This window comes from Sinocyclocheilus anshuiensis, unplaced genomic scaffold, assembly GCF_001515605.1.
Source record: "Sinocyclocheilus anshuiensis isolate Anshui unplaced genomic scaffold, SAMN03320099.WGS_v1.1 scaffold179, whole genome shotgun sequence".
NCBI classification, from domain to species: domain Eukaryota; kingdom Metazoa; phylum Chordata; class Actinopteri; order Cypriniformes; family Cyprinidae; genus Sinocyclocheilus; species Sinocyclocheilus anshuiensis.
In genome coordinates this window covers 1647773-1665666 of record NW_015549577.1, presented here as the reverse complement: position 1 = coordinate 1665666, position 17894 = coordinate 1647773, and the positions used below count along the sequence as shown (strand labels likewise).

General features: G+C 37.0%; 1 protein-coding gene across 1 annotated transcript in view; it reads right to left on the bottom strand.

Annotated features, from left to right (window-relative positions):
- Positions 1-17894, bottom strand: part of LOC107657499 (uncharacterized) — a 76190-nt gene that overhangs the window by 11084 nt on the left and 47212 nt on the right. Inside the window, exons 46-64 of the mRNA XM_016445603.1 lie at positions 17341-17629; positions 16146-16260; positions 15731-16060; positions 14579-14648; positions 14353-14487; positions 14070-14225; positions 11984-12167; positions 11673-11891; positions 10971-11167; positions 10388-10545; positions 9372-9608; positions 8399-8546; positions 7959-8205; positions 6884-6973; positions 6102-6201; positions 5191-5318; positions 4134-4221; positions 3524-3629; positions 2423-2477 (exon numbers count right to left, since the gene is read on the bottom strand). Of these exons, the coding sequence (XP_016301089.1) occupies positions 2423-2477; positions 3524-3629; positions 4134-4221; positions 5191-5318; positions 6102-6201; positions 6884-6973; positions 7959-8205; positions 8399-8546; positions 9372-9608; positions 10388-10545; positions 10971-11167; positions 11673-11891; positions 11984-12167; positions 14070-14225; positions 14353-14487; positions 14579-14648; positions 15731-16060; positions 16146-16260; positions 17341-17629 (3052 nt within the window). The remainder of the gene's footprint in view (positions 1-2422; positions 2478-3523; positions 3630-4133; positions 4222-5190; positions 5319-6101; positions 6202-6883; positions 6974-7958; positions 8206-8398; positions 8547-9371; positions 9609-10387; positions 10546-10970; positions 11168-11672; positions 11892-11983; positions 12168-14069; positions 14226-14352; positions 14488-14578; positions 14649-15730; positions 16061-16145; positions 16261-17340; positions 17630-17894) is intronic.

The window sequence follows — 17894 nt, the reverse complement described above, 5'->3', positions numbered from 1 at the left end:
ATATATATATATATATATATATATATATATATATATATATTTAGTTTGTTATATTTTATATATACATACATTTGTTGAAAGAAGTATTTTATGCTCACCAGGGTTGCATTTATATGATAAAAATACAATGAATTGTTCACATTAAGACCTGAAATACATCTGTACACTTTATACCAACAACAGCAGAGCACCAGATATTCTACGGCAGTGGTCAAGTGCAGTGAGAAACTTTTTAAATGCATGTCATTTTGTCTTACCCTTACAATACAAACTGCACTTCATATTTCCTACAGTCTCTCACATGAGCCTAACACTGCTCTTCAGTCAAGCTTGATGCATTTACAACGGCACCAGACACAGTGAGGAGAAAAGATGAAAGCCCTAAGAATTAAGATCTCTCTATCTGTGAGAATTGTGTAAGACAGAGTCAGAGACGATCAAGTGTTCAGTCTCAGCAGGACACTTCTTCTACCAGACACCAGCTGAGCTTTTGCCTTTAATGTTGCCCCTCTGCATCCCATCTCTGCTCTCAACGACTGTGCCTCCAAAAAATAACTAGAATGGAGGACAAATAAGAATGAACTGATCTCAGGGAAAGACAGAAGACCCATAACACAGAGAGCTGAGCCTGAATGCAGAAGCGAGGATCACTTGATATTCAGATAAGAAGGGCTAGAAACTAACTAGATTGTACTGGTTCTCTACAGCTCAGACTTTTCTGGACAATTTTGGAACTTTGTATTGCATCCTTGCTAGGCTGACTTGCTTGTATTGTAGCACTCATCATTACTTTGAATCCAACGTGGCCATCTGAGGCCAATGAAGACTGTTGGACATGGCCTATTTTAGCTATTATTCCTGAATACAATAAGTCATTTTGATTACATTCGTTCTCACTTAGAGAAAACTTTTCTAGGCAGTTGGTGGCACAATAAAAATGACAAACGTCATGATAAAATGGTGCTATATTATGGTTAAAACACTTGAGATCGATTTGGTCCTAACTAAGATGACAACAAATGACAACAAAAAAATGACAACAAATTTTATAATTCAAAAATATGGCTACCATCAGACAATCCGATTTCATCAGCTATGAGACAGGGTTAGCAATCACTCATTAAAATATGTTACTGAAACATAATCTTGACAGTTTTTGAGATTTTGAAGTAGATTCAATAAAGTGCTGCAGGGATTACGTATTTTTTCTCATTTTAATATCATCTTCACAAATGAGCACAACTTTAAGGAATTTTGAAGCCTAAACACAACTGGGAGAAGTAAAATGTTAAAGGAAGGCTATAAACAAAATATACCACAGTCGCATGACTTCACCACCACTACGTTTCCAACAAATCTTTATTTAAAATCTACAAGTTGGGAAAAGGTTTGAGTTAGAATAGTTTGCAAGACCATGAGTAAAAATACAACAAGGCAGTAAAAGCGCACTATAGAGTAGATGTAGTTTCATTTAGCCACTTGTTAGCAACTGCCTTTTTCAAAGCTTAAAAATCATGAGTGGGGTTTTACTGATGTATACATTTAGTAGAATAAAACATGAAAATATGTTGAGCTTTTGTTAACCTCAGACCTTATTTCAGCCATTTAACCCAAAACCCATTAAAAAACTAAAGAAAAAAAACATTGACTTTAAACTGGAAGTTCAAAAATGCGAACTCGATTCTGAGTTTTAGGAGTCATTCCTGCAGCACTCGATTTGTACTTGAAACAGCTGCCTGAGGCTGTTATCAATATGCCCACCAAGTGCTTGACTTGCCTTAAAGGGACTTTGCTTTTGATATGTGTCTGGTATTTCTGCTCTTTTCAGCTACTCACAGAGGCCTTCTTGAGTAGCCAACCTATTCTTCTTCATTTTCTTGCCTTCTCTGCATGTTTTCTCCCCTCTCAAAAAATCCCTTTCTCAGGCCTAAGTAGCAGGCATCAAGCCAGACTCATCCCAGCTGAGAGAATGAAACAATTGCGCTCATTTTACTGAGCGTGTCTTTCAAATTTAGGCATGGTTGAAATTGCCCAGTGTTCAAAATACAAGCATGTTTGGGTGGCCACGTAGAATCAATTAACCTCTGAACCACCTTCAGAGTAAACACAAATTATATTGGGTTAGTAATCAATAAGCCAAGCTCAGGAAAAAAAATCAAAGAGGAGTAAATACAAGAGTCAAATTACATTAGTTCAAGTGCTCCACTAGAATGAAAATGTCAGAGCAATGTTTGCATATCTTATCTAAAGCCCATCATTTGGCTGATTGCTTTCTTTTCCCCACCAGTGGGTCTGTGATTTTGTACTGGCCCTACTAATATGCTCAGTCTGTATTTGGTCCCACAGAGTACTTTATCTGCTTAAGCTGCCAGACAGAGGGGCGTGTGTGTGTGTGTGTGTGTGTGTGTGTGTGTGTTCTTACATGAGATCCTCGTCTTGCACTTGGCCAGGGTAAGGGTGGCTGGATATAGAGATGGCTGTAAAGAGAGATTTTAGCACATGAGAAAATATACAGTTGCCCAGCAAACACGTGACCAGCCGTCTGCTCCTCCCATGAACCTTTTCTGGATTTATGCTCTGTTTTGCCCTGAATGACTTCACCGGATACATCTGAATGAATGCAACCCCCCTTTCCATTATTGACTGGTGGGATTGCATTAATCTTGCCTGCAGGCGGACAGTGAATCTCAGCCTGGGCCAGTCTGGCAGTGTTGAAATAAGACCAGCTCTATTCCTTCATTTCAGTTCTCAGCACCTCTAATTAGCATTCAGATCGCTCTGCCTCATGGCGGGAGACAGAAAAGACACATTGCCCCCTGTCTAAGGGTAGTGGAATTACATTATTTTCAGCCTCAGAGGGGAAGGATTATATCTCAGAAAATTGCAAAAAGCATATTTTAGATGGACCCAGTAGTTATTGCAAAAAGCAAAAATAACTTGCTTGGGTTCATTGCAGTCTCTCAGAAAGTGGGCGGCTCTTGCTCAAAATAAGCTGAATAAGTGGATTAGACCTTACATGGCAAGTCAAAACTTTAGATATGCAAGTCTAAGTGCACATTAACTCAGGACACAAAACACATTTCATATGTTACACAACTTGAAAATTACAAGATATACCCTACCATTCAAAAGTTTGGGGTCGGTAAGATTTTGTCAAATGTTTTTGTATGCTGATTTGTTGCTCAAGAAGCCTTTCTCCTTACTATCAATGTTGAAAACAGTTGTGCTGCATAATATTTTTGTGGAAACGACAATATATTTTCCTCAGATTTTTATTTCCAGGATTCTTTTTGATGACTAGAGAATTCAAAAGAACAGCATTTATTGGAAATAGAATTTTTTTATAACATTATAAATGTTGATTTAATACTTAATCAATTTAATGCATCTTTTATGAATAAAAGTATTAATATCTTTTAAAAAATATATTACTGAACCCAAACGGCATAAACTTTATAGATTCTAAGAGAAAACTAGAATCCACAAAACCGTACAGTATTAGAGAGAGAGAGATTTAACTAACTATATTCTTGTCGTTTCTCTGGTGGCAGACTGGATCTCAGGATAAAGTTGTTAAGGCTGTTGAGGTAGGCAGGCATGGTGTGGTGACCTTCTGGATTATACCAAACCTGTGTGAACACAAACATTAATACAATGCACAACAATTCCCTTATAATCACCTTGTAAAGGCTCTGTTCCAAAATGTCCTGAGCTGCATTGCTTTGACATGAAAACTAACAACCCAATATTCTAATAGGCGGGAAAAAAAATAGCTGGATAATAATATTGGGTAAAACACTATATTTGTACTTAGACTTTTTTGGTACCGAATAAACTTTTCTCCGGCTTCGTTTGCCATCTTGAAAGGATTTGTATTTTTTTTCACAACAAATGCAAGCAATATTGCCTTAAAAGTTTGCCAAAAAAGTATCTTAGAGGGCAACATAATTATGCTTCCTACCTTTTGGAACAGCTTTCACATCAGGAGGGTGATTATGATGCATTAAAATGCTGCCTATGTGGCAGCTTACTTGGTTTTGGAACAGAGCCTGTTAGTGTCTACATAAACTGCTACGTAGGGACAATGAGCCACTTTGCCATTGTGGCGATGTAATATCACTCATCCAAATTACCTTACTAAGGGTTCTGTTCGCTGGCACATCTAACATGTCCATCTTAAGATCAATGGGAAGAGGCTTTCCAAAGTCCCAGCCTCCATATCTGAAACAAAGCACAAAATAACTTACGTTAGAACTCATAACTCCTGGCTGGTGTAACATTTTGTTCACATGTCGTACACATTTACTGGATGCAAATTTTCCTCTCAGATATTAACAGAAAACTTCTTTAAACCCAGTGGCGGCTCGTCGGGGGAGGCAGGGGAGGCACAGCTTCCCCATAATTTTGAGGTGAAAATGGGAGGAGGACGATTTAATGTTAATAAAATTCACACTTCATTTCAGTTCATGTCTCAGAATGTGTATTTTTAATCGGCAGGGATCCCAGACTAATACAATTAGTGTGCCTCCTCTATTTTAAAACCCACGAACCGCCACTGTTTAAACCCAATACTGGTTATTTTGATGCCATTTATGCATTTGTGTAGGTCTTTTTGCTTCATGGATTCTAGGATTTAAAAAAACTATTTTAGAATAATTGGACTCTACCTGCAAATTTATGTTCTTTCCTATATTCTTTACATATTAAAGATCAATATATTTAACAATAACTAAAGACATTTTGCTTGATATACTGTTGATTAATAGCTTTAATGTTTTTGTTGAATTCTCATTCAATTTATTACAAGAGCTGTGATGTGCCTTTTTTATTACTATTTATTTTCACCACAACACAGAGGCATATTATATTACTTTTTTTTTTTTTGGAAGAGCAATGTATGAATAATAAATGCTAGCCTTACTATTTTAGGTGTAATAAAGTATTGTCATGCCAGCAGCACGCCCCAGTGCTGTGTGCTACTTGACTAGGATGGAAAATGTCAGCTGGTCGGAAATGCCACAGTAAAGACAGAATAAACCGAAGTGCTTCCTGTTTAATTATTAATCAGCCTACCAGCCGTTCATAAATTCCTTAATATTCCATCTCACCATATTTTGAACTTGTGACATAAAGGAATTATCTTTCAAAATTAGTTTAATGCTGTGAAGTGCTACAAGCGATAAAATTCACCTGTTTCTGATGAAGTCATTGGCAGTGGCCAGCAGGTAGTCCTCTATGTTGATGCCCGTCAGGTTGTAGACAATCTGGGATGATGGATTTCTTTTTTGAGGTGGTCCGTAAACTGATGCAGGACATGACTGAAAGGGAGAGAAAAGAGAGCGAAATTCTGAATAGAATACCATGATACAGTATTGGGAAAAATGTAACAATTTGCTCTCAAATTCAAAGAGTAGAAATGGCCACGCCCCACAGGAAACTGAATTGAAATGACAGGAAGAACAGGCACAACATCAACACAATTTTGGTGACAAATAATTTTTAATTACATCATTAACTTGACTAATTAGGCCTATTTACTCCATTATATGTAATACTTTTTCCTCAGGTGACATATTTCCCCAAATTAAATACAATTTTCTTAACTTAAAGTTGAATATTGTGAAAAAACAGCCAACAACCGATTTAAATTTTATGGAGAAACACAACACCTCTTAAATACAAGTTTTATATGTGTCAACATGAATTATTTATCAAATATATTTTTAAGTAAATAACATATGTTTTGTTCATGATATTGTTTATGTCATTTAAACTGAAAATGAAATCATTATTTTCTCATTTTATTATTATAGGATTTTTTTAAATTTTAATTATTAATTATTAAACATTCTGTGTTTCCACTTTCTTAAATTAGAATTTTCATTCTGTGTTGTGCTTTGTTTTAAAGTCAGGAATTGAATTTAAAAGGCATTCTGAAATCAATTCTGAAGGGCGTGCAACCCTGCTGTGATCAACAATCTCCTTCACGCTATCAAAACACTAATGATCTTTATCAATATTTAAATGTGCTGAGAAGCACATTATTGAGGATATGTGATAATGTTGTTTGTGTTACGATGGTTATGCTCTGTTTGACCCACCTGCACTTGGTTGCTACACTTGCAGGTGGTAAATGTAGCAGAGCTGTTGCCTCTGGAGATCCAGGTCTCACTTCCTATAGTAGGTCTCTCTTTGCAAACCCTGTAGAAAAATAAATGTTTTCTTGTAGCAAAAAGAAGAAGAATACAATATTCTGTGCAGAGGAACAATGTGATGATTATTTGGAAGGTATCAGTGAGAAATCAATCCTTTAAACAGGAAATGCATGAGAAATGCAAATGATCCCTGGGTGAATCTCACAAAAATATGTGCAGGGAGGTTCTTCTGTGAGATTTACACTCATATACAGGAGCATTATTATAAGCTCTTACAGTGGAATTACAAAAGGCAGAGCTTTCAGATGTGTGGGTGAAAGAGAGAAATAGAAAAACAGAGAAGAAAGCAAGAGAGTGCTTGTGAGTGAGCTACAGAGTGAGGAAAAAGAGATGAGCAGAGATGGAAAAATAGCGTATACCCTGTAGAAAAACTAAAAGTGGCACATTAGTGTGATGAAATTGACCAGGAACACGAGAAGACCCACTGATACAAGCAGACAGAATATCAGAGTCCCAGGGCTCAGCAAAAGAGATGGCAGCCAGAGCTTAGGAACAGACCTGCGAAGATCAGAGAGGCTGAAATCATAGCCGGCAAAAATGAAAGCCATTTGCAGTGCCTAGGTGAGCTGATGCTGTCATATGCAATCACTTGTGGCTTAAGAGTGGCCTGCAGTCTGATTACTGAGCTCAGAGTGCTGGATCACTAAGACATATGGATGATTACTTACGAATCTGTGGGGTCTCTCATGCAGACGTGGTCAATGCCTGGACTGGACATCATGGAATCTACAAGACCACTGGCGGCGGGATTCTGATTGCTGTGAAGAGAACGTGCAATGGCAATGTTTAAGGCTGGGTGAAATATTGAATATTTACACTATATTTGATATTGCTTTTAACCAACATGCTTCTATGTGCTTTTCTTTGGCCATTAGTTGCATCAGCAAAATGTGGAAATTAGCTACTTGTGTGCCAGTGACCCATAATAAAGAGAGGTATTTTAAAAGCATCTCTGTCATAAACCTCATTAACAGTAAGGATTTTTTTTTTAAATCAGATAATCAGTGTTGAATCTGTCTTTTGTATCAGTCAATGAATGATTCGTTAGCATCATCACGTCTTGGTGAGGCATTTTACATCCTTTGAAAATCTGTAGTAAAATATTCAGTATATGGAGTAATACTGCTTTTTATTGTGTCTTTTGCATGAATAAAAATGATTACATATAATGAACTCCTTGTGTTCATTAAGTGAAAAACACTGAAGAAAGAAATGTCTCAATCTCTGAGATTTTACATTTTACTGTAGTTTACTTGCATTTATAAAAATCACCCTTTAGGTAATTTCAAACCAATAGTAAATAAATAAAATTAGCAGGTTATAAGCATAAAATTATTTTTGGTATATTTTCAATAATGACCAGATGACAGTACATTATCCCATACATATTTTTTTGCGATATCACCCAGCCCTAACAACATTATCAACCTTCTTTTAAGTGGATTATCAAAATATAAAACAAGACTAAATTTGAATAAATATTCCTATAGCTCAAACAGCAGAGTATGGTGCTAGCAATGGCAAGCTCATGGGTTTGATTCCCAGAGAATGCATGGACTGATGAAATGTGTACTGTGAATGCAATGTAAGTCACTTTGGATAAAAGTATCTACAAATTGCATAAATGTAAATGAATAGATTATTACACTCTAAAACAAATTAAAAATATGGGTATTTCAGCAGTACCCATATTTCCTAACTATTTTGAATCATAGGCGATTTACACAACAAAGTGAGTCTAACCTGAAGAAGGTATGCTGTTCATCAATGTGGTATAGTGCAGGAGAGAGCACAATCTTAGGAAAGTGCTGAAGATCGCTCTTGATGGAGCCCAGGCCCATGGCAGCAATTACAAAGAGTACAGGCAACAACACCTGGGAGAACAGCCCCTTCCAGTCCCTCCTGGAGTGATGCAGGCGTTTCAGCAACATAGCCATCACCCGCTGCACAGTCAAAGCAAGCCCACGCACTGTTGAGGTCCCAGTGAGGCCTATAAGAGAGAAGAAGAGAGTGTGCCACATGAGACAGAGGCAATCATCTCAACCGCTTCAATTCAGGGAAATTCTGAAGATGAGCTTTCAAAGTTCAAAGCTTTCGAGGGGTAATTGGGAAAGTACAGGTCATGGAACTAATATTCCACAAACTGCTGAAAGCAACTAAACTAGTCATAAATGCCCACTTACTGGCTTTCTCTCCGAGGTACGTGCTGTTGAGATCGTCAGAAATGCTGTCTCTTGACGCAAACATGTCATTCGCAATCACAGACTCTGATACAGACCAGGTTTCACTTTCTGTAGGCTCCATGTTGTCTCGAGTCAACTGCAAGAACACCTGAGGGAAAACACAATGTCTTTTTGAATGCACTTGGACAGGGTTGAATAATGTTTTCCTATGGTTTTGTTAGGTTAACATTAGGTTCCCAATTTACTAGCAATTTCTGAACGAAGACTGTAAACTCTACACCATGTTTTTTTTTTTTCAGTGAAGAATGTGTAGAAACCAGTGGCAATTTGTGATTTGGGAATATTGAAAACAGCATGCAATTTGTTTCTTAAAGGCAAAGTTCAATAAAAAATTTGAATTTTGTCATAATTTAAAGCCTGTTTACACCAAGGATGATAACTATAACAATAGCGATGATCTTTATAGTTATTGTTCTTGGTGTGAACAGGCACATACACACATTGGACAAAAATTATGAGAGAATATTTAAAAAACATTTCCATTTTGAAGATGAACGAAAGTAAACAAATTTTCACAGACAAAATAGAACTTTAAAAGCCTCAGCAACTCCAGCTGGTAGTCATGACTGTCAGGTTGGGAAACCCTGCATTAGATGACTAAAATTAATAGCCTACACAAATCTGTTTATAGATGGATTTTATTCTTCAATACGTTTAATAACATTTCAATAATTAAATATCTCCCAGCCCTACTTAGAATCTTTGGAGTGAAATTGTGAGGCTTGCACTTTATGAGCCAAGAATCCCAGGGAACCTAGTATGGTTCAGCTTCCTTTGGCAGTCTTGGGCTGCACTGCTTGAGGCTTTAAAGGTCGCTGGGCAGGCAGTCTGAAGCCCAGTGGAACTGGCCGAGTCCATAATCCAGTCCTGCACCTGGGTCTTATAATTTCTTATAATAACATCTTATAATTACCTCTTCCAGGGTGGTGTCAGAAATGCCATAGCAGCCCAGCTGAAGCTTGTCCAGATTCTGATCCAGACCGGTGAGCAGAGAGTGGTACGCAGCTGCGTTCTGGGGGGTGTACGGTGGGAGGGCATAGACCAAATCGCCCACCTCTCCCTCCTTCTGCCGAGCGTCAGGCAGGTAGGATTGAATGAAAGCCCTGAGTTCTTCGATGTTCAACTTTTCGTTTGAATCAAGAGTCTGAACCTGAACCAAAAACATAGAAATGCATGTTGATAATACGTAAAATTATATAAAATATAGATTATTATTATAAATTATATAAAAATATAAATTCTGGAATACCACAGTGACACATATTACCATAGTAATATCATGGTATATGAATACAATAATCATTATATACCATTGTATATATATACTAATGTATAAAAGTTTGGGATCAGTACGATTTTTTTTTATATTTTTAATTTCTGAAAGAAATTAATACTCAAGCAAATGTATTAAACTGATCAAAAGTGACAGTTAAGACAATTTATAAATAGATTTTGCTACAAAAGATTTCTATTTCAAATAAATGCTGTTCTTTTGAAAGTTATATTCATCAAAGTATCCTGAAAAAAACTGGATCAAAGTTTCCGCAAAAAATATAGCAAATAAAAATGAAATATAGATATAAATAAAGCAGCACAACTGTTTTCAACATTGATAATAAATGTTACTTGAGCAGCAAATCATCTTTAGAATGATTTCTGAAGGATAATGTGACACTGAAGACTGAAGTAATGACTGCTGAAAAATCAGCTTGCGATCACAGGAATTTTAAAATATATTTAAATGGAAAAAAGGGAAACATTGAAAAAATCTAACCAACCCCAAACGTTTTGTGTACAGGTATATCACCGTATCTTTGTATTAATCTTATACCATTGTACTGTACTCCAGTACTACCATGGTACTTTTTATGAGGGTTGAACTCAAGTAAGAGCTCAGCTGGAGTGACTGACATACTCCATGGAATGTACCTTCTTTGTGAGGGTGAGGTTGTAGCCCTTAGCCAGCTTGTCTTTGAGGTAGAAGGGCGAACCACAGCATTTGAGGCCTCCGCGCTCCAGGAAGGCGATTCGGTCACTGAGAACTTCAGCCTCATCCAGGTGATGGGTGGAAAGAATGATGGTACGCTCTGGACAGTTAAACAAAACCAACACAGAGGCATGTCAAATCAAAGATCCACTGATACAGCCAGACAGAGAGAGACAGGCTCTGAACAAAGAGCTGATGTACAAAGATAGCACAGGAGAATCTGACATGACCCTCTTTTACGGTCTTAAATCCTTGCTCGAGACAAATTCACTAACTGTCTCCGAGGAAGATAATTAAACATCAGAGGGAGCATGACGGATAACAATCAGTCGTAACTACATCTGCGTCTGGATTTTTCCCTGTCTGGATTTGACTGCACGCACCTTGAGAAAATCCATTCAAGCCTAATTAAATTCTAAACCAAGTGTCAGATACCCGATAACAACAAAGTCCTTTGGGGAGTTTGCTACAGGTACAAGTCAGGAGATTATTTTCACCCAGGTCTGAATTGCAAGGGGATTTCACCTTGCTTGTGCTGAAGGACAATGTCCCAGATGCTGCGTCGGGAACAAGGATCCACCCCAGTGGTCGGCTCATCTAGCACCACCAGCCGCGAGCCTCCGATGAAGGCAATGGAGATGGATAGCTTCCGCTTCATACCTCCTGACAGGGTGCCGACACGCTTGTGGCGGTGGGAATGCATGTCTGTTTCCATTAGGATTCTAAGACAGGAAAAAGAGGGACCATGTTAATGCATATTTCTCATTTAGCTGTTACTCTTACAGTATCCACAGTGATTTGAGGTAAAATACCTTGCTCAAGGGCACAGTGTGTTCATGGACCATCCATTGAGGGATTTGAACCTACACACTTTTACCAACCCATACATGTAAGTACATGTAAAAAGTACATGTAAGTTGTCCTCTTTTTTTGTATCTAAATGTTGTGTTTAATGCTGCTGAAGAATCAAAAAAAATTTATATAATAAGCATCAGTGTAGTTTGACTTTGCAGCTGAACTACTTTAAATTATGAGTAGGCTGTAGTGTGGGAAGCTTCAGTTTTAAAGTAGTTTAAAGTAGCTTCCCCAACACCATTAAGGGCACATTGGAAACCTGCATGCAATATGAGTTAAGATAACATATAGCTTCTCTAAAAAGTTAATTTCTCTAAGGGAATGTAAGAGAACAACATAAAAACATACTGTAATAGGAGTGCTGAAACTTACCTTCGCACTTGTTCGTTCACTTCCTGCTTGGTCAAGTGGGGAGCTTTGATCTGAGCATATAGCAGCAGGTGTTCCTTTGTGGTAAGGTGGTCGAACAGGACATCATACTGCATGCACACGCCCATCTCCTTACGCACATCATCTATAGATGTCTGCATATCCATCCCATACACCTCAATGGTGCCACTGGTTGGTGCAAACAACCCTGTCAGAAGTGACCTGAAACAAGAAAATACAAAAATATAATTTTTTTTATGCTTATTAAAACCAATGGCATTTTTTAAAGATGCAGGATGCTTTTATGCTCTTACATAGTGGTGGTTTTTCCAGCTCCATTGTGACCCAGCAGAGAGCTGACATGTCCCTCATAGAAAGAGAGGTTTAGGTTGTCTACAGCATGCCGGTTGCCGTAGGTCTTTGTCAGGCCATGCAGTGAGACTCCAACAGGCAATCCTGAGAAGTCGTCTTCTCCATTATCCGCCAAGCTACGTTTACCTACAGGGGGGGAAAAACAACATAGATAAAGAGAAGCAAAGATTTTAAAATGTCACACAGAAATGGAAAGGATTAAAATTTATCCTACAGTTACAATCTGTGTCACTTTCAAATAAGGTAGAGTGTGCAAGTATATTTGAGCAAATAAATCTGAAGCAAATCTCTCAGATTTGTTAGATAAGAGATCAAAAGCTCATAAGTTTGGTCAGTAATATTCTATCTTTTCTGAAAGAAAAATAGTACTTTTATTCATAAAGGGACATTACATTGTTCAAAAGTGATAGAAAATACATTTAAAAAGTACAAAAAAAAATATATATATATATATATATATTTCAAATAAATCCTGTTCTTTTGCATTTTCTAATCAAAGAGAATCCTAAAATAAAAAGGTATCACAGTTTCCAAAAAAATATTAAAAGGGTGGTTGATTGCGATTTCACTTTTTTAATGTTAGTTAGTAATGTTGCTGTTTAATCATAAACAATATCTGCAAAGTTACGAAGCTGAAAGTTCAATGCAAACGGAGATATCGTCTTTTAAAATTCTGGCAGTTTAATGGCTCAAATTGATAAGCAATATAGACGACGTCATTGTTTACAATACAACCGGAGCACATGCCGCTATGTTGAGGGGCGGGACGTTTAGACTCGCGCTAGGGGCGGTTTAGCCAATCACAACACACTGGGCCAGTTAATCAATCAGAGCCCATCGTGTATTTCTGAGGGAGGGGCTTCATAAAAGCAGGAAATGATCAGCGCGTTCAGAGGAGAAGGGACAGAGCGGTGTGGAATAAAGGTAAATTATGTGAAAAATAATGCGTTTTTTTTTTTTAACGAAGCATTAACACATGTTAGACTGCACCCCATAAACACAATCAAGCCTACAAAAAAAACAGTCAACCACCCCTTTAATATAAAATTATATTATATTATATTACATTACATTACATTATATTATATTACTGTTTTCAATATTGATAGTAAGAATAGATGTTTCTTGATTACCAAATCAGCAAATTTGAATAATTCAGCTGTCATCACATGAATATATTACATTTTAAAATATGTGACCCTGGAGCACAAAACCATCTTAAATCGCTTGGGTATATTTGTAGCAATAGCCAAAAATACATTGTATGGGTCAAAATTATTGATTTTTCTTTTATGCCAAAAATCATTAGGACATAAAGTAAAGATCATGTTCCATGAAGATATTTTGTAAATATCCTACTGTAAATATATCAAAACGTAATTTTTGATTAGTAATATGCATTGCTAAGAACTTCATTTGGACAACTTTAAAGGTGATTTTCCCAATATTTAGATTTTTTTTTTTTTGCACCTTCAGACACCTTCGGCCAAATATTGTCCTATCCTAACAAACCATACATCAGTGGAAAGCTTATTTATTTAGATGATGTATAAATCTCAATTTCTAAAAATTGACCCTTATGACTGGTTTTGTGGTCCAGGGTCACATATATTAAAATCGACAGCATGTATTTTAAATTGTAATATTTCACAATATTACTGTTTTTACTGTATTTTTAATCAAATAAATGCAGCCTATGTGAGAATAAGAAGCTTCTCTCAAAAATCTTACTAACCTCAAACCTCTAAATGGCAGTGCAGGTAATCTACTGTTATGTAATATTTAGCTACAATAAAACATGTCTTCCTCTGTTTTGAATTCAGTCTGTAATCACTGCACCAATTAACTAATCTAATTTGCATTGGTTTAAAAAAAAAAGTGATATGAGAAACATGAAGATAGCACCACAGACTACCACAGACAGTTATCAAATATACAGACATGCACTCATGCAAAAGTACTTTCCCCCTCAATGCTGATACAGACCAATCAGAATCAAGTATTCCAAAGCACTGTGTAGTAACATACCTTTGCTCTTGTCAGTGCTGTTTTGTTCCTGCATCATGTTGGTAAAGAGCAACCCTCTGCCTATTTTCTTTGGTGTTCTGCTACAGCAGCTGAACATATCTGTCCAGAAGGACCGAGTCACAGGGAAGTACCACGGAACACCAATGCCATACTTTCCTGATCAAGAGAGAAATGGATTAAACGATAATATTAAACCTCAACTTGTAAAAATGAATATTGTTTCTTTTTACCTAACCACACAAACAAAATGGTTGAGTTTCTCAACTGAGCAGCTCACACATACCTGGGAAGACCATGCGGATGTAAATTCCAATGATAAAATATACTACTGAGTCAATGAGGAGCAGCCAGCAGAGCCAACCGAAGGAGGAAGTGTCACCAGCCAGAGGAGAGATATACATGTTGCTCCACTGGATGCCTGAGGTGTAAGTACACAATGCATTCAGTCAATGTAATTATCCCAAACAAACACTAATTACAGACAGTCTGAGAAGTTTGTGTCAACCTACCTTCTTCCTGTTTCTCATAGCGGGAGATATACTGGCTGGCATAACTGAGGCATGTCGGAGAAAAGAGACTCTGTGGACCAAAAACAAACGCAGTGAGAATAAATGGATTAAAACCTTTAAAAGACTAGTTCATCCTAAAATCGAATTCTGTCATAACTTACTCACCATCATGTCACTTACCTTACTTTCTTACAAAACCTTACATTCTTACAAAAGGTGAGTTGTTATAAGTAGTTTAAAAAAGTCAGACAGGTTTGGAATGGCAAGGTGAATAAATAATTTCTATTTTTCTTGGGTGAACGCTTCCTTTATTCTTGCATAAAATGTAGTTAATATGCTAATGCATTTGTTTTATTTTTAACAAAATATTGTGTATTATTTGTGTGGATGAAACTACAGTGGAATATATGTCCATATCAATATAATAATATTGGCAAGGTAAATTCCTTCAACGGTGCTTTTAACTCACCTTATTTGCACAAAAACAGATCAAAACAAAGAAAATGCCAACATGGAAATGCAAGTCTGCAATAATTCAACAAAGCAACTTTATGACCCCACTCTTCATGGACATAATATTACATGTAAAGATCTTTTTGCCGCTGCCACAGCCTGCGCACTAGTCCTCTGCTGGTGTTCGCATTAACATTTCTATGAATGACATGGTTTCACATTTGTGGGTGATATTTCACTTGTGGAGCTGTTATGATACTTAAATTTCACCATACAAAGAATGCAAATGACTTTTGTTAAATGTCCCGCCTGGCTTTGATTTATAAATGAATTATCCGTAAAGAATTTCTTCCTGCATTTACTGAGAAAACATGTTGTTCTTGGGACTTTTGTGCGTGTGAGAATATTTGGTCCCTGCAGTAACAGTAAAACCTGAAACCTATATTGAGGGAAGTGAAATAATAAACATACTAAATAATTTCTAAATATAAAAATATAAAATGCAAAAAGGTCCCCACTACAACAGAAGTTTTAGAAATTATAATGTCAAACAGAAGTTATAATGTCAAACTGAGTGTCATTTTTTTTGTAATTTATCTCATGTGTTAATATGTGAACTTTAATAGGCCTTTTTACATATTTCACAATGTGACTGTGCAATGATGTTAAATTGCAAACTGATTTAAATGCAGTACATACCAGAGCGCTCTTCACACTGAAGGAAAGATTGTCCTCCAAGTGGATCAGCACGATGAAGGGGAAGAAACAGATGACATAGATAAGACTGCCGCTCAGCCCGGCGATGTTGGTCTTATCGAAGAAGGAGCTGACCAGGAAGCTGATTGCAAGGACGCTGAAGCCATAGTCACAAAGGTAGAGGAAGAGAACGAAGCCATCGCTGTGAGGAAGGATGCCGCCAGCTTTCAAAATGATGGTGAGGATGATGACGGTCGCCAGAAGGAACACAGCACTTTCAATTAACCAGGCAAAGAAGTGGCTGATGGGATTGACCCCCATCATTTTCATGTACTGTGGGAAGAGTGAAAGGAGTTTAGAAACCTAATTAAAGTTTGTGGGAACGGACTGAAGAAAAAAATATGTTTTGGTTCCATACCTCATGAAGTCGCAGTTCTCTCTCGTGGACGAGTTTCTTCACAAAGTGGGCGACAAACAGCACCCAGGAAATCATGAGAGCCATTGGGAAGGCAAAAGAGATGCTGTTGAGATACCTGGGGGGTAGAAAGATTTGAGATTAGCAGGTGAAGGGCATATTTGTTCTACACATCAATCTATATAACTTCAAATGTTGAAGAAAGAAGAACTGATGAACTGACTAACTTAAGTCAAGTTCCTCTTTGATTAATTTTGTAATTAAAAGTCTAAATTGATTACCCACAGCAATGATCTTCTGCAACTAATTCAGACATTAATTTGGTTTGCAATCTATTTTCTATGGAGAAAAGCTTGTCACTTTATTCATCCTTCTTTTCATTCTAGCATCTATTAGTGTTATTTTAGTATTATGAATATACTGTTATAGGATTTATTACTTTGATTTTTTTTATATTTTCAGTTTTCATTTTAATTGTTAATTTAATTTTATGTAACGTTGCCATTTTTATTTTTGTGTTTGTATTAGTTGTGTTTTTTATTATTTCTATTTAGCTATAATTTATATTTATTATAGTTTTAGTATTAGTAATTTTAATAATTTAACTTGCCAAGACAAGATTTCTCCTAATAAAGTCTTTTACCATTAAATTCACGGTCATTTTTTACAGTGTATATTTTTTTCAGCTAATAATTATATTTTATTTCAGCTGTACTTCAAAGACCAAAAAATATTTGTAATAATTTTCTTCTTTTTTTTTTAAATAACAACACTGGCATCTATCTAAAAGCCACCATCTAAACCATCTAAAGTCACCTTTACATAGCAACAAAAAAAAAAATGTTATTGTTAAGTTATGTTGATTCTCATACACAGCCAACAGAAAATTCAGTGACATGACAACAGCTCTAATCCAGCACTTCATCTACACCGAACCAAAGCTAAACCTAAGCTTACAAAATTGTTTTGCTGCCTTGCAAGCAGTGCTGTTTCATTAAACAAATGCAAATACATTCTTTTTATGTAATACTAGATGTTCACCCTACTAGAGAAATTTCTAATAAACAAAACGAGCAGATGTTCAGTGTTGGTGTAAACTGTTGATTATCTGTTCAGATACCACATCTTGTGTGACCATCTCAGTCTTCATATGAGATGCTCAGTGTGTATGTAGGGTCTGTGCTTTTCAGACACTCACTCATCTTTGTAGTAGCAGGGATAAGGGAACGCCTGCATCTGGACCGCGGGCCCATCCATGGCTTTACCCGTCTGCATTTCGATGATGGCTCTCTCGATGCTCTCCTGCAGGTACACAAAGCCTCGGTTGTACCGCTGGGTCTTCATTGACGACATGAAGGCATCTTTCACCCAGAAGGGATTCCTTGCACGGTCGGTGCGCATGACATTCTCGATGTTCATTCGAATGGTGTAGTCGATGTTCGGGGGCAGGCTGCTGGAGGTCTCCTCAGGAAGTTTGAAAATAATGCCTGTGAAGATGAGCAGAGCTCATGTGTATAAAAGGGAAGTGATCTGTTGTCATAGTAACCTCAGAGGCCTGCTGTTCCTCGATAACAGTGGAAATCTATATCTCAATGGAATTGAATCGAATTGCATTGAATTACAGGCTTTACAGCCCAATGGCTCTTCAGTGCCTGTGGTGTTCTCAACCGAGAGAATCACCAAACGCATGAGTGGAGTAGTCAGTTTAAGAGGTATCTCCTGATGAGAAAGTATGTGTGTGTGTGTGTGTGT